This window comes from Mercenaria mercenaria, chromosome 7 (assembly GCF_021730395.1).
Source record: "Mercenaria mercenaria strain notata chromosome 7, MADL_Memer_1, whole genome shotgun sequence".
Classification (NCBI taxonomy): Eukaryota; Metazoa; Mollusca; class Bivalvia; order Venerida; family Veneridae; genus Mercenaria; species Mercenaria mercenaria.
In genome coordinates, this window is record NC_069367.1 from 34,643,491 (window position 1) to 34,659,110 (window position 15,620).

General features: G+C 33.9%; 1 protein-coding gene across 1 annotated transcript; it reads left to right on the top strand.

The window, feature by feature from the left end:
- Nucleotides 1-7,636: 7,636 nt before the first annotated feature.
- LOC123554447 (uncharacterized) lies at nucleotides 7,637-13,016 on the top strand. The gene is made up of 8 exons (XM_045344612.2): nucleotides 7,637-7,923; nucleotides 8,260-8,438; nucleotides 8,599-8,713; nucleotides 8,971-9,046; nucleotides 9,419-9,589; nucleotides 10,881-11,011; nucleotides 11,651-11,711; nucleotides 12,437-13,016. Exons 1-8 carry the CDS (start codon nucleotides 7,744-7,746, stop codon nucleotides 12,952-12,954), a joined length of 1,431 nt encoding a protein of 476 aa, XP_045200547.2. The 5' UTR covers nucleotides 7,637-7,743; the 3' UTR covers nucleotides 12,955-13,016.
- Nucleotides 13,017-15,620: the final 2,604 nt, after the last annotated feature.

Below are 15,620 nucleotides of genomic sequence, written 5' to 3' on the forward strand. Positions count from 1 at the left end.
AGTTCAATAGGTGACATGTTAACTGTAAATCGTTTACGGGAGATCACTCCGCATCGAACTCTGTCTCAGGAGATTCAGGTTTATGACGTTTTACAAGCTATTTACACAGGAGCCTTGCAACGAATGATACTGTCTAATTGCAGCTCAAAGCACCTGCACACCCCTTAAAGAATTATTATCTATTCCAAACCTGTGCAATTTTTCATCCACTAATCAGAATGTACAGTTTTAATCAGCTGTTAGATGACCTTCAACCCAAATATAAACAGGAAATAAACATGAATCAAAAACCGGCCTGCGCCCCCAAAAAATCTAAATCTGCTATCAAAGTTCCCTACAAGCCGGAAGTAGCTGGTACAGCGCAAATAGTTCTCACTTTGAAATGTGCCGCATTTATTATTAAATTAAATTAATATTACCGAAATAATACACAAAAGTGCATAGATTTTTTTTAATGTTTTATTGGTTTCAGCGAAGTATGCATCCACATACTCCTGTTTGCCAAAAGTAACTGAATGGCCATATATATATGATTAACACATTTTTTGTAAATGGTTTTTGATTATTTTATTATTATGTTCAAAGAAAAACACTCATTCTAAAATTCCGCAAACATTCCCGCGGGCTTCTGCAGATGTTAATACACAAAATAAACATGTATTATCGTCATTCTTGCAAAAGAACCAAAAAAAAAAAAAAAAAAAAAAAAAAAAACATGACACGAAGACTTAATGTATTGTTTTCATATATGATGACTTTACGATTCCGAGAGGGCAGTGCGTTTGGGTCTGGTAGCTGATACAGAAAAAAACATACATGGATAAGATTGCATCTACTACAAAAAAGAGGTTATTATGGAAGAAACAAGACACAGATACCAGATGTCCATCTGTCATGATCTCAGCAACAATTCATGTACGTCCCTGGTAAAGCATTTCAAAAATAAAAAATATGTATATACAGAACGTGAATTGCCTGTACACGATTTTCCTCCCTTTAGTATATGGGTGGGTCCATTGAAAAAAGTTGGTTTTATGCAAGAATGTATAAAAAAATATCTGTTAAATTTTACCTCAAAAATTGATTGACAGACGTATAGCAGTACGACAACGTGAGGTATTTGTTTTCGACAGTTGATATATGTCAAATGTTTAAAAAATCTATTTAGCTTATTTTGCAAGGCATTAACATTATCTGATCGTCCTTACTGTTCTTACATTTATTTCATTTACGGTAATTCACTTGACTGAATTGATTAAAGCTTACTAAAATCGGAAACAAATGAAGCTCGTATGGATGTTATTAAATATTGCGCCAAATCTAACAGGCTTTATTTAGTCTAAGGAGATAAAAAAAAAACCGTAGATGCCGATGTGAAATGATTTCTTTTCATGCTTAAAACGACCGAAGACAGAAGTCAGAGTTACTACTAATTATGCTTCTTTTATGTGACACTTAATGTAACATAATAATATGTGGTCGATTATTCGCAATTGTTGGCATCCTAAATTTATTATGTATACAAACATATTGAAATTGAGATTTTATTTGTCATTTAATTTGTTTGTTTGTCTTGTTTTCCATTGCCAGACTCATAAATACTATTACCCTCTTCTTATTCTGTGCATATATACCCTCTTTTCTGGTCTTGAACGTTTGTTGTGAACACAAACATTTAATTGTTTACTTACATGTAATACTTGTATTTGATATGATGGATTAAGTGGTTTAGAGATGAAATAAGTTTCATTTTTAGCAAGGACACTCGATGAAAGCCTTTAGAAAAGAGAAAACAGTGGTAAGCATTTTCGATATCAGCTAAAAAAAAAAGGATTCGAAGTGATATTATTTATACAATGGAAATCACCCGGGAGATTACAGAATTTAAAAATTATGTCTTCCTACGCGAAAGCGACCTTCAACGAATGGAATTATGCCTATCATGCATGAACTGTATAGGACAGGTGCTTACGCTGGCATTATCTGCGCTTATTAGTTGTGTATTGTTTAAACCTTCAAAGTCGTAGGTTTAACATGTTATGTTTATGAATTGACGAGACGCAAGTCAGGTTCTTTGCTTTTGAGGATTAAGACAATTTTCTATGAGCATTCAATACCGAGGTTTATATTGTGTTACATTTCTCTTAGGGGAAACCTTAGCATTAGCGCGGTGGATCATATGATTGATACCTATGTTACTTCCCTTTTCTTACACACGGCCAGAAATCTGTATGCTTGAAATTGGTTTGTTAAGTGACAGGGGACAATTTCGCATACGTTTTATCGCAGTCCCATACAGTTCAGGCATTATTCCACTCGTTGAAGCTCGCTTCCGCGTAGGAAGACATATCATATTTTTTTAAAATTATGTATGTACAATATTTTAACAGCTTATTTCTCTCGGGTGATTTCCATTGGTACTTAGATGTACATTAAAGGTCTTAATATTCAACTGGTTATTCATGGTGTTTATAGAACTAAGGATTCTTTTTTTGGGGTCATTTTTTGCCTCAAATTTAGTGTCCTGAAACCGGGATTTTCCTCGTTTTTATTATAGAAACAACGAAAAAGACAGACTGAAAATGTCACATGATGAAGTGTTAAATATATGCAATACATAATACGTCCGCTAAACACTTTCCGGGAATTTCTCAAAATTGGAATTTCAATGATTTTTTCGCACTGGTAACACTGCAGATTTGTGGAATTTTCAAATTTGCTGTCCCTTGCCCCGATAACTGACACTGTATTGCTAAGACAGATCAGTGGAACAGACTTCAAATGAAATCAGACTTAGAAAAAATATTTATAATCTTTCCCCTAGTGACAGAATAAATAAAATCTGTAAAAAGATCCTTTTGAAGCAAAGAATGCAACCAAGAAGAAGGATAGCAGACTTTGATTAAGTCTGTTCATTAGAGGTAATACCAAAACAGAGTTATTGCTTTGAAATTATAATCTAATTTACCAATATTAATACAATGTATATAACAAATAGCCAATATGGTCATTTGTTTTTCGGTGCAAGTTTCGGAATTGTAAAAAAAACTCCTTTCGAAAACAATATTCCGGGATTCCTCTTCTGAAGACTCTCCACGAGTTTGAGAAACCACTGGAAGTAATTTGTCGAACTTTTAATTATTAGGTAGTCGTCTCATTGTTATTACTGTACAGTTAGTATAATGATTGATTTTGTCGGATAGCTTTAATGTTAATCTGATTGTTCTGTAAGTTTGTAATTACGAGTGATCATTTCTTAGTCATGGTCTTGCGCATCAGCGGTAAAAAGTGTCAACATTCAACAGTTAGACATCATGGACTAAAGTGAGCCCATCTCTGTTACTCATTTGAATGACGAACACTTGGCCATTGACCTGTTTATGTGAGAAAGTTGTAACGAGTCGAGACTCACACTCTACTCTACTCTAAGAAGGAGGGTTTTTGAATGAATCTGACTTTCATGCTGGTACTTAATAGGCTGGTATTACTGAGTGTATACATTTGTCCAACTGACATCCATGATCTGCAATGAGGCCCCTGCTGTCAGTACTTTCAGTGTTTTGATTGTTTTATCTCGTTTATACTTTGAACTTGTTATCTTTATATTTCATTGTATGACGGAAAAAAGTATATAGTATTCGCTTGCATTAAAAACGTGATTAAAGAGCACAGAAGTTCCGTTCGGATTATAAGAAGACAAGGAAAGACAAAAGGAAATGGAAGGTGAAGAAGATATTGAAACAGATGGAGTTAACAGCAAGGACATTGACACGAATCAAAGACATGACCAAATACTAAGAAAAGAACAAGAAAGCAACCAGAAGTTACTAGCAGGATTTGGTTTCGCATAAGAAGCCTGTGAGTTTAGAATCGATGGTGTAAACGACAAAGGTGCTTGCGCTGAAACTGCTATAGAGACCATTGAGCAGAAAAACGCAGACCAAAATGGTATGAGAAAAGAAGAAAATATTCTCATTTTTCGCATTTTCTTTTGTTTCAAAAGATTGTAAAAGCTTCAGCAATTACACTAATAATGCAGAAGATTTTGCTGTTCTAAAGATAGTGGCATTTGAAATCGAAATTGACATAATAATTCCAAGGAATGTTCAAGAAAAGGTACTGCCAACGTCTCCGACGACTGTCTCAGAGGATTTTGTTTACATTAGCCGAAAAAAACTGCCAACTGAACCAACAACAACATTGTTGTGTATGATACCTATTTGAAAAAAAGGTGAGATATATTGTTATATTTTTTTTTCCATTTAGGATCACGATTTACATTCAACTAATTTGCATTATAGAGGTCTGGTCCTAGAAAGTGAGAGAACTGTTTCACATTCCTTTTACATCTCATAAACATATTTAATCAAACCGCGTTAGCTGTTATTCTCCTTAGTAGCATTCCGTGCTTCTATCGAGATCTAATATGTTTTTTTAAAACACTCGAATGTTTTTTTCTCAATGTTGCACGGAATATGAGAAAAGGTTATGTACACATTATAATTTTCTAGACGCAACAGTAAGTCTTTTTTCCAATATCTTATAAATTACTTAAGAGGTAGTTTAGCTTGTTACCATGGGTAAATTCAATTATTGAACGCAGTAATTTTTAGTATTCGTGTGAATGATCTTAGCTACAATTAATTTCGTTTATTCTGTCCCTTAAGATTTGATTTTTATCCGGTTCGAGAGAACATACCTTCAAAGGTCTTTATATTTTGAAAAAAGAAGGAATGGAATATTAACACGTTTCAGTGTATTTAGTGTTCCATCGACATTCGTAGAAGTCTGCATTATTGATAATTTTACTATTCTTGTTTTATATTAAAATATTTTCGGGCTTTTTATGGCGCTTTACTCTCTTTTCTTAAAAATATGTATTAAAATTTCACCTTCTGTTTTCTCTGAATGATATGATATTTTGGAATAATTACAAAAACAAGTAGAAGTGCATATTTAAATAAAACCAGGAACGAGATGTTAAATCGCGTAGATCGGCTTATTTTCTATTCTTATAATAAATATTGAAAAAAGCTTATAGTAATGATTAAAACATTATTTGGCGAATGTAATTTTGGGTGTTATTTGATTTTCAAACAATTTAAATAAATACTTACAGGAATACCTTGTTGGCATTTCTCATGGAAAACTTTGCATGCTGCTATTATCATCACGATATTTAAGAAAATAAACGAAGTGTTCCTAAATAACCATGTTCAACGCTTTTGCAATTGTACATTTTAATATATAGGTCACGCTTCGTTTCCATGTAGCATCAATTACAATTCAAGAAAACCACATATTTGTTATAAATTTGACATTAATTTATTTATACTATCATACACAATTATCAACGACTGACAATGTTATCAAAACAAACTGCATTTTTATTGAAATGCCGTACAATAACTTCATCGAGCATAACATATGAAACTGTTACCATCTCATTTCATACATTCCGCATACATTCATATAACTACATAGTTAGTAACGAATATTGTTTATTATTAGAGCAAAGATCAAAAATATTTTCCAAATAATGGCTGTGTTTAAAATGTCATAAGAATTGTCAGATTAGTACTGTCAATAATTTATTTTGCGCATAATGACAGTACGTTGTCATGTGTTTTAAGGCAACATTGTTTTGAATTCGCGGAATTTTTTATCTGTCATAAGGTCGATAAATTCAGATGTTTTCAGAAGATAAGAATACAATACATTGTATGTCGTAAACGTTCGTCGTAATCGTCATTAGCTCCGTTAGGACATGCACGTACAAATATTATATTCTCTTAAAACATTAAGCATTTCACATCGGAAACATATTTTGTAAAGTGTAACAGTTTAACGGTGACGAGTGCTCACTACTATACAATAAATATAATTACGCATTACCAAACATTCGATTGTTGACGTAAGCGTTGGTCACGGAACGTGGTCAGCGAGTTCGATCTAGTGTTATATGTTCTCGTGATTTGATAAGACTTGTGTCTGAAGCATTTGTCCCACCTCTGATTCATGGGACGTTGTTATCTTGGAGAACAATTTAACTGTCGAATCGAAAAAGTAACATGACTGAATATGTTGAAACTCCAAAACACATAACAACATATTTAGTTCAGGTCACCCAAGTAAACAATACAATACAGCGCCCAAAATAAATGAGGCTCAAGGTTAATACACGTGATCAATTTACCTAACTTGCAGACTGTTTCCTTAGTGTCTTCTCTAATAACTCTTCATTTTTGAAGTAAGTAATGTATTAAATTGAGAAATATATTTGATAATTTAATTATAATTCATATTGGTCTTCGACGCATCAAACTTCCGTCGTTCATAATCATTCTGTGTCCACTTAATTATCATAACAGCTTTCATCCACTCTTTTCATCAACCATTATCACACCACTACCACTGTTTCAACTTTTCATCACACCAGCAACACTCAGCACTCATCGTCTATAGCGTCATGGCATTTCACAACCACTATAGCCTCGTATTGTTACTGTCATCATCATCACGCATAACTCATCACAATTACCCTCCTCCTCACAACGAGTTTAATCTGTGATCATCATTACGTTTCTGATACACTGCTATAGCAGGAGGATTGCTGTGACGATAAATATTGAGAAGGAATTGTTTGTATGAAATGAATAGATGAGACTTCATTGACTGCTGCGCCTAGAAGATTCAACGACTTTTTCGTCAAGGATGGTAAATTTAAATTCAAAATAACAATGACGACGACGATAATGATGCTGATGCACTTTTTTAATAAACCTATTCTTTCTAAATACACAAGCAACATAGTTACATGAAACAAATCATCATCATTTCTAGAATTATTTATTATCATTATAACTACCAGTCTCTAATATATTAATGTTACATTAAATTTGTTTCTTCATTCCAATAATCACCATTTTTGTTATTAATTTATTTTACAACAGCAAAAGCAACCAAAATCACAATTACTACGTCTTACCCATTTTGTTATGAATGACTAGATCTATATATAATTTGACTATAAAATCTCACTCCAAAATTAGACTCGAATGTCACGGCAGACTCCGTTCCAATACTCCTCCTTCCACGTTTTGTTGACAGCTCTAAGCGCATCGTTATAGCCTAGTTTATAATCCGTTAGTATATGATGTACACGATATGACCGTACAGAATTCGGCATGTTCAAAGAACTTTGTCCTTGCCACATCCGACCAACCGCTGCCGAGTTTATACAAAAATGTGTAGACGGAGATAACACTACCCTAGAACTCTCAGTGGCAAAAAAAAAACAACACAATATGGAAGACATTTTAACAAACCCTGTACAAATGAAGTTGTTAAATTATGAAAAATGTATATGATATATCAATACACAAAATGTCATTAAAGTATCAAATTTAAATTTGTAATATGTAATGTTTAAAAATAGCTCTTTGGGATTTCCAACAGGTAAACAGATTCTATAGTTTCCTGTCTAAAAATAGCACTGTTAGATAACCTACTTTTCATGCTTTCATATTTATGTAGTAAATAGTCTAGTTATTTATTTTGCTTACTGTGTTTAACTGCTGACGACATTTGAATCACCTACAACAGGTATTTGACTCATGGTTTCACAAAGACGTATAAAATATTTTCGAACATCATTGGTTTATATATAAGTCCATTAATCTTTCTTAAATATTTAATATACTTATAAGCTGCGATTCAATTCAGAACAATTCCAAGTTCAATATGCGAGTGTTAGGAAAGATACACCGGAGTCTGACTCAAGGGTCGCTTCAGAATAGAGACTTACCGGATAATACACGTCATTTAAATGGAAATAGGGTTAATTCCAATCGAAAAACATGTACATGTTTTGGATCTTTTACAGTGTGTTTGAAAAAGAAAAAGAATTTTCTTAAAATTAAGGTAAATACATATAAATTTGAGTAAAAACTAACAGTACTCTCCAAAACACAGTATTTCTGTTGTATTGTGAGGGTAGTGTCCCATATTTGCTGCGAGTCCCCGACTGAAGTTCATGCAATCGTGGATTCGTTTATGTCGGGTAAATTCAGAATGAGTTCGTAGTTTCATACTATAATAAACTAAAGAGTTTCAGTTAAAGATGTGATTTAATCGAATTATGGAAACTTATTCATATTCAAAATTTGTGTGAATAAAATGACAAATTCTGCTGATGTTATATAAAAAATGAATTATTTTGGTCAATTTTGATAATAATGTATTATCGTTTGATTTCAGAAACCGGACCAGAAGTCAGATATTCTCATCCAACATAACAGTGCAGATAGGCTTGAGGGTGATGAATTTGGAGCACATTTATGCACCTTCAAAGACAAGTTGAAGGATGGATCAATATATAACAGGCATTTCCTGGTTGACATTGAGACTGGTGGAACTGTTTATCAAATGAAAATCGAGTAAGATTTTTATCATACATTGTTTAGCTAGATTCTTTATTTTGTAAATGTAGCCCGGTTTTTCCCCCGATATTTTGCGACAGTACATTAATCTTATCAGATTTCTAGTATAAGAGTTAAAGTAGTCCATTTTTATTGATTATTATAATTACATTTTTAGCAACAATGACGAGATTGTACTTTTGAACGAGGAGTTCGTGCCAGAATTGACACATAATGAAGTTCTAGCACTTTTTCGAGGTGTGAAAGTGGACGGAATTAGCAGATTTACACTGGTTTGTATCCTTGTAATATATTTCTGTAGATCATGTGATATTTTTATATCGAGTCTTCTGATGAATTTGGGTTTTAATTATATATTTCATATATATATATATAGGTGCATTTATGTTAGATTCGCATAAGGTTTTCTCCCGTAGATAATGTCATTTCATGCAATCGAGTTTTGTGAATTTAAACTTTTGTATTATTCCACGTATAATAAAGTTAAGTGGGCTTTGTTTATAGTAAACATTTTTTCTATTCTGTCTAGGTTTTACGGAGAGTTCGTACCAAAAAGTGGGAATGGATAGAAACTAGCGCTATTCTTGCACCAGACAGACACACTGGTAAATACATCGTGTTTAGATTTCTTGTACATTTTATTTTTATAGTTTTTTTTTTAAATTTCACAGTCAGTAAAATAATGAGAACATTTTGGAAATAGCTATGTGTATATAATTTTAAAAGTTAATACGCATATTTGTGTTCTGTACAGCTTTTCATGTTCAGTGCTGTCCCTTAATTTATTAAGTGTTGTACTTATATGGAAACGTAGGTCTAGGTTCTATCTCCATAAATAAAACCCGTCGCTGAAAATAAAGTCGATGTTGACAGCTATAGCAGTTTCTATTCAGTGTAGCAGTTAAAAAGGATGGTATATTCGCACTGAAACAGCTGAAGATAATAGATAGAAAACAAAATGCTATTTTGCAATTCAGATGACCACCCATTTGTTGAACGTGTTGAATTCAAAGAGTTAAGAGGCGAAAAAATTGAAGTGCCAAAAAGCAAACATCTGTACAAGGTTCCGGGAACGCAACAGTATTTAGATATATGTGATGGAAAAGTATCCATCGATACATTGAAACACGACGACAGCAATAGAACAAGTACGTATGAACTAAATATTGATAACGATATGTCTCTTATTCTTCAACGATTTTAGTCTGAACTTTGAAGTAGATTTAAGAACGTGAAATATTCACATTGCCATTATTATGATTGTAGTACATTACAACTGCTACAATTTGTTGAAATATCTTTGGCCATATTCCTGCGAGTGCTCAAAAAAGCGCTCTAAAATTTCTAGAGTATTCCTCTAGTTGTTGTCAAAGGAACAAATAGTAAACTGTTCTACTCTGGTTCGAGATCGTACATAGAAACCAAGACCTGCTTAAAATTGTAAATATTTATCGTATGTCAGCTTTGCCTGTACAAGGTTTTATTTAGATAAGTCCGCACATGTTCTAAATATTCAGGAACACTACTTTTTTCACTCCACTCAAGTGTTGGCAAAATGTTTGTAGTAATCAATGGAATATGACCTTTGACTTCAGGCTGCAAATCTGTGATGTAAAGTTTCATTACTGTATGTTATTAAACAGAATTTCTAGTGGCCTGAAAAGGTTCCTATTTTTTAAATTTTTGTTAAAATTCCAAAAACATTGTTAAAAAGGGTATTTTCTAAAAGCACTTGTTATTAAACATGGCCTTGTTAAGTTATTTCTAATGATTCCATAAACATTCGTAAATTATTTCTTAAAGACGTCGAAAAACGAAATACTTTTTCGTGATTAAGTTTATATTACTTCGATTCCACAAAATAAAAGTGATTGCATGCTAATAGTGTAGGATGTCACTGCTGTTATGTTAATACAATCTATGAAAAGATTCACCCTTCACGCCCCCAAGCACCGATTAAACGGAATTCTGTCACAGTAAAAATGAATGCACTCCATGATTAAGTTGATGGTTAAATTTGTAGTGAAACTACAGTCATGAAAGCCAGTGTCAAACCTCTTTTAATGCTTCCACTCATTTATGTGGGGACATATAGCGTTGCTGCTGTCCGTACATCCGTCCGTATGTACATGTTCGTCCCGAAAGTTTGTGTGTTTAACTTCTTCTACACCGTTATCCTGATTTGCTTCAAACTTTCACAGATGAAAAACCTTGATGTGCAGATGACCATAAAGGACTGATTTTTCTGTGGATATTTTACTGCAGTTATGGCCCTTTGATACTTTTTGCTATGTAGAGGATGGCCAAGTATGTGGGGGCAGTCGTGTCCTATTGACACAATTTTAGTTACGATCTGTCTTGCTCGTGAACAAAATCTCATTTCGTTTCTTCGTCACAGTACATTTCGAAGTGATAAGTTTCTGTTTTACAATCTGACAGAGATAATAACGAAGAGAGCAAAGTACTGGCAGGACGGTGGTGACCAAATACATATAAACTTTGCAGCCGCTCTTAGTGATGAAGAAATGAAATGGTACATTGGCTTCGATCGAGACAAAATCGTTTTAAAAGTAGGTCATAACAATAATCCTTACTATAATAGGAATAAGTTTGCATTTATAAATTTATAAAATCGTAGAAATGACTATGACACTGAACATTCCTCTTTAGATTTCTAAATATAATATGTTTTGCTATACGTTGGTTTATGCTATCTGTGATGACATCTTTATGCTGGAAAAAGTATCGGGCCTGCTTCATGAAAAATAAACAGTACTGGTATTGTTTAAGATGTGGGGTTTAAATCCACTGTTCACGGGTTGAGCGGTCAACTCCTTGACTATTTAATACTTTGTTAAAGAACGGATCACAACAGTACGTGCTAGAGTAGCTTGGTTGTGGTTATTTTAGCATGTAGCTATAAGAAAGGAATGTAAAACAACTGAAAAAGATGTTTGAATATATCGAATTAATGTCATTATTTCACAATTAGACTATAGGACTTTAGGACTGGAGGGATGAAATCCAAAACACAATTTATCTAAGCTTCTGTGTATATGTTTTTAGCTACTAGCTTGTATTTACACCGGAGCCTTAAAAGTAGAGATGATCTGTCTCATTATTAGAATTAGTAAAAATGCTTGAGAATTACAAAAAAAATAAATGACCACTGTTGCCGCGGAATTTAATTTTTTGTTTTCCAATTTCAGCGCGAGCCAGTTTGGTTCAAGATGATAAAGGTGGGAAGTAAATTTCGTTTCAAGTTCAACAGTATGTGTTTTTGTATTTGGTTTAGTAACAATATTTTTTCTAATAAAAATCTAGATTCATTTACCTTTCTATTTAGTTTTGAAAATCATGACATGTCAAGAACATGAAAAGCAGTTTTTTAGCTGGAAACAATGATTTTTGCATGGCAGCTTTTTATCATTATTATAAACTCAATTACTGTTCTACTTACATGTAGTTCCTTATTGGAATCCTATATAATGAGAATCATTACGAATTCGTCAATGGAATGAAGTTGATCTCTGATCTCAGATTGTTTCTTTTAACATTTGCCCTGCTTAATTTCTAAAATGGACTGGTCCATCATTCAATATGGGCGTTACTGTTTATTATTTGGAGGGGTGTTCATTGAAAAGTTACTGACTGAATAGTGCAGACTGATCTTGGTCTGCGCAGATCGCAAAGGCAAAATGACTGCCGCCAGCAGGCTAAAGGTTAAAGATTAATTTGCGGTTTTGTGAACTGCTAAAAGATAATTATAACAATGATTGCCTTTTTGAAGTAGACTACTACATTTTCAGACACAGATTTTTCAGAAATCAAATTTGCAACATAAATTTACTAAAAATTCAAGTTAGGTTTTGGGTTTTGGAGATTTGAGTAAGAGCAAAAAAGCAGTAACCCATGAACATTTATAATTTCAAAATAAATGTTTTTGCCAGTGTAAGAAAAGATGCGAATAGAAGAATTATTTCCTCATATTTCAGAAAAATATCTCGGGTATGACTTGGAGAATGGTGAAGTGAAGCCAGAAGTCTCCCAGTGTGTTTTTGCAGAACTTCCTGCTTCAGCTACGAACATTGAAGTTCCACCTAGTCATTCAGAAGAATATATTCCCGAGAATATTGAGAGAATGTCAGAAGCGCCATCGGAGAATTTTCGCCATAGTAGTTTTGCGTCATCATTAAGTTGCATTCATTTAGACAACAGAAGCGTTGCATTATCACAGACCAGTGTAGATTCAGACAATAGTAGCATTCTGTCATCTCGAGTCAGTACGAATTCAGGTGGAGTTTTTGCTGAATTTCATAGAAGTTTCAGTGGAACCGATAGTTGTGGTGAACAATTTTTATTGTCTCAAAAATCTGCAACTAGCGGCTACAGGTCCGACAATTATACTGAGGAAGATATAACTGTGCGCAAACCAACAGAAATATGGCTTAGTGAACCCGAAAAAAAGCCGAAAGATATGATAACGGTGACACCGCCACAAATTGATACATGATGTTTGAAAGTGTGTTGAATATACAAATTGTTGTACATACTTAATAAATTATTGATATTTAATTCATGTTTATCCTGTTGTAGCGGAAGTTGTTATCGAGCATTTTAATTAATTGTCATTTACCATCGTAGTACCATAAAACGCCATCTAGCTGGCTTACGGAAGGTCAGTTGTTGTAACCGTGTCTTAAATGATGTGTTCCCCCAACAACCCAAATCTGGAGGACCTTTAAGCCATAACAAATTAATTTCTAGATTACCATCCCCTCCCACCGCATCTTTTTTATGCCACCCCGATCTTCTTAATTATCAAAAATAAATGAAGTGATAATGTACGAATCGCCGATGGGTCCAGTGTATTTGCGAAGGAGGTACAAAATAAAGTGGTCACAACAGCGTTCATTATGGTTTTCAGGAGGGGGGTGTATCGGTTGCAATGGTCGATAGGATATTAATATCGATTTCCAAAATATTGCAGGCGACATGTTAGCTAACCTGTGGTTATTAAAAAAAAAGCATGTACTAATAAAAATCAATCGAAAATTGCTGGGTGACGAATAAGTATATCCCATTTAATTGTTTTAATGTCCCAATTAATGAAACTGAAATAAACCGTAACCGTTTGAACGACACACGTATAGGTCATATGGCGACTTTCCAGCTTTGATAGTAGAGGAAGACCCCAAGTGTCCTTCCGCGCATTATTTCACCACGAGCGCACCTGGGTAGAACAACCGACCTTCCGTTAGCCAGTTGGATGGCATCCTCACATGAAGAAGTCAACGACGCCCCGAGTACGGGTCAAGTGATTTTAAGTCAGCGACCTCAACCACTCGGCCACTGAGGCCCCAAAACTTAACCATTCTCCAAAAGTAATCAATAGAAATAACATCAATGTAAAGTACTACTTGGCATATTTCCATAAGTAAACTAGGTCACACGTGTTCGCAGTATGGAAAATCTGCAGTGTCACTGTGGAAAACGGGGAAATTCCCATGAGTGCGTGAATAAAAATAAATAACCGATGAAAAACTGGTTTCCTAAAAAGTGTGCTGACGCCTCATGTGATACTGTAGGTAGCAGTCAAAATATACATGATCTTTTGCATTACAAAGAATAAAATTACTGCACGGGCGGTGTTCCAGCAATGAGTTCAGGTTGCAAAAAATATAATAAAATGACGGTCGGAAAAGGTTACAAAAAAGTCCATTTTGTTGGTTTTTAATTATTCAATATTTTGACCAATACAAGTGTTTGATACGACATATCAACGGAATACCGGTATTCAATTCATATCGAGATATAAGATACACTTTTTTTATTTATAGTCAGGTGTTTCAAACTATACACCCTCTCGTGTATATAATCCCTTAAGTTTTGCAATGTGAAAATCATCAATGGAGTTAGCGTACAGTTATCCCGGTTCACACTCGTAAAATGACTTTGTATTCGGGCAACTTGATGATAAAGTGTCGAATGATCGTCGCGAAACGAGCTGCATAAAAAGTTCGCTCGTCGGGCTAAAGTTGATTTGTTGATATGTCGCAAACACAGCTACTAAATTAGGTGATGTGGTGTCATTCTAGGAGCCTATATCAAGTTTTTTGTATCCCCTTCTACTTTTGGCGGGGAAAGAGATTAGTGGAACAATATTATTAAAGCACAAACGGATCCATTAACTGTGCTTGTGTCAGCACAAGTCTCGATAATTAATCAAGGGTCTATTAGCTGCTAAAACTAGAGATTAAATTTACCGGTATATAAAAGGCTTTATTTAGCCAGTTTAACCTGAAATATATCTCATTTTAATAGGAAGGGCCTTTCAACTGAATTTCTAAGAGTCAGTATGTACAGTTTTGCCAATTTCGATAGTCAAAACGCGTACTGTTTCAAATTGATTCCTGTGTATAGGTTTTTTTAAATAAAATCCTCTCCCTTCTCTCCCCCCCCCCCCCTCCTCCACCTCCCTTTTAAAAAAAAGTTTGGATGTTGATCTAGGAATTAGTTTATAATGGCCATATGTAATCAAAGTATATCATAACTATATGTTCATCCTAAAATACCAAAAAACTTGCTAATGGTAATTGATCTTGTGTTTTATATAAAAATATGTAATAAGATCCTTAGAAAGCATAAAAATCAAGCAACTGTAGCAGAATCTGTTCATGATCTGTAAGGTTGTTTATAACAAACATCCTCTCGTTTCCTATAGCACCGGCTTAACCGAAACTTTATTTTAACCCAGCGGAAACAACAAATCCATGTCAAGATTTTAAAACAAGAGCAGTTACAATATTTTTGTTGATGTTATAATTGTTGTGTCATGATAAAGCTACTATTTAAAAGCTGTTACGAAGAGAACTCGGTATACACTGGGATCGGTCAAATATGTGATATATGTTGTTAGGGGTTAATAATTATTGAATTTATTCTTTCTTTTCCCAAATATCCATTATTAAAACTGGAATGCCGTCATATGTGTTAATGTGGCTTAAAACAGAGGGAAAAAAGCATCAGCACAAGAATGTGCATCGAAGATACAATTATTAGGTAATTTTAAACAGTTTCTGTAAACAGTTCTGTCCATAACGAATTTGCGGAGATTCTCGACTTTCTATGGGTTCAGTCTATTGTTGGCAATAGTGCAGAAATAGCTTTAAGCCCGGA

Coding starts and splice junctions, on each gene's coding strand:
- LOC123554447 (XM_045344612.2), top strand. CDS start 7,744: ATGCGAGTGTTAGGAAAGATACACCGGAGTCTGACTCAAGGGTCGCTT. Junction 11,012..11,650: donor GAGACAAAATCGTTTTAAAA/GTAGGTCATAAC, acceptor TTCCAATTTCAG/CGCGAGCCAGTTTGGTTCAA. Junction 11,712..12,436: donor ATTTCGTTTCAAGTTCAACA/GTATGTGTTTTT, acceptor CTCATATTTCAG/AAAAATATCTCGGGTATGAC.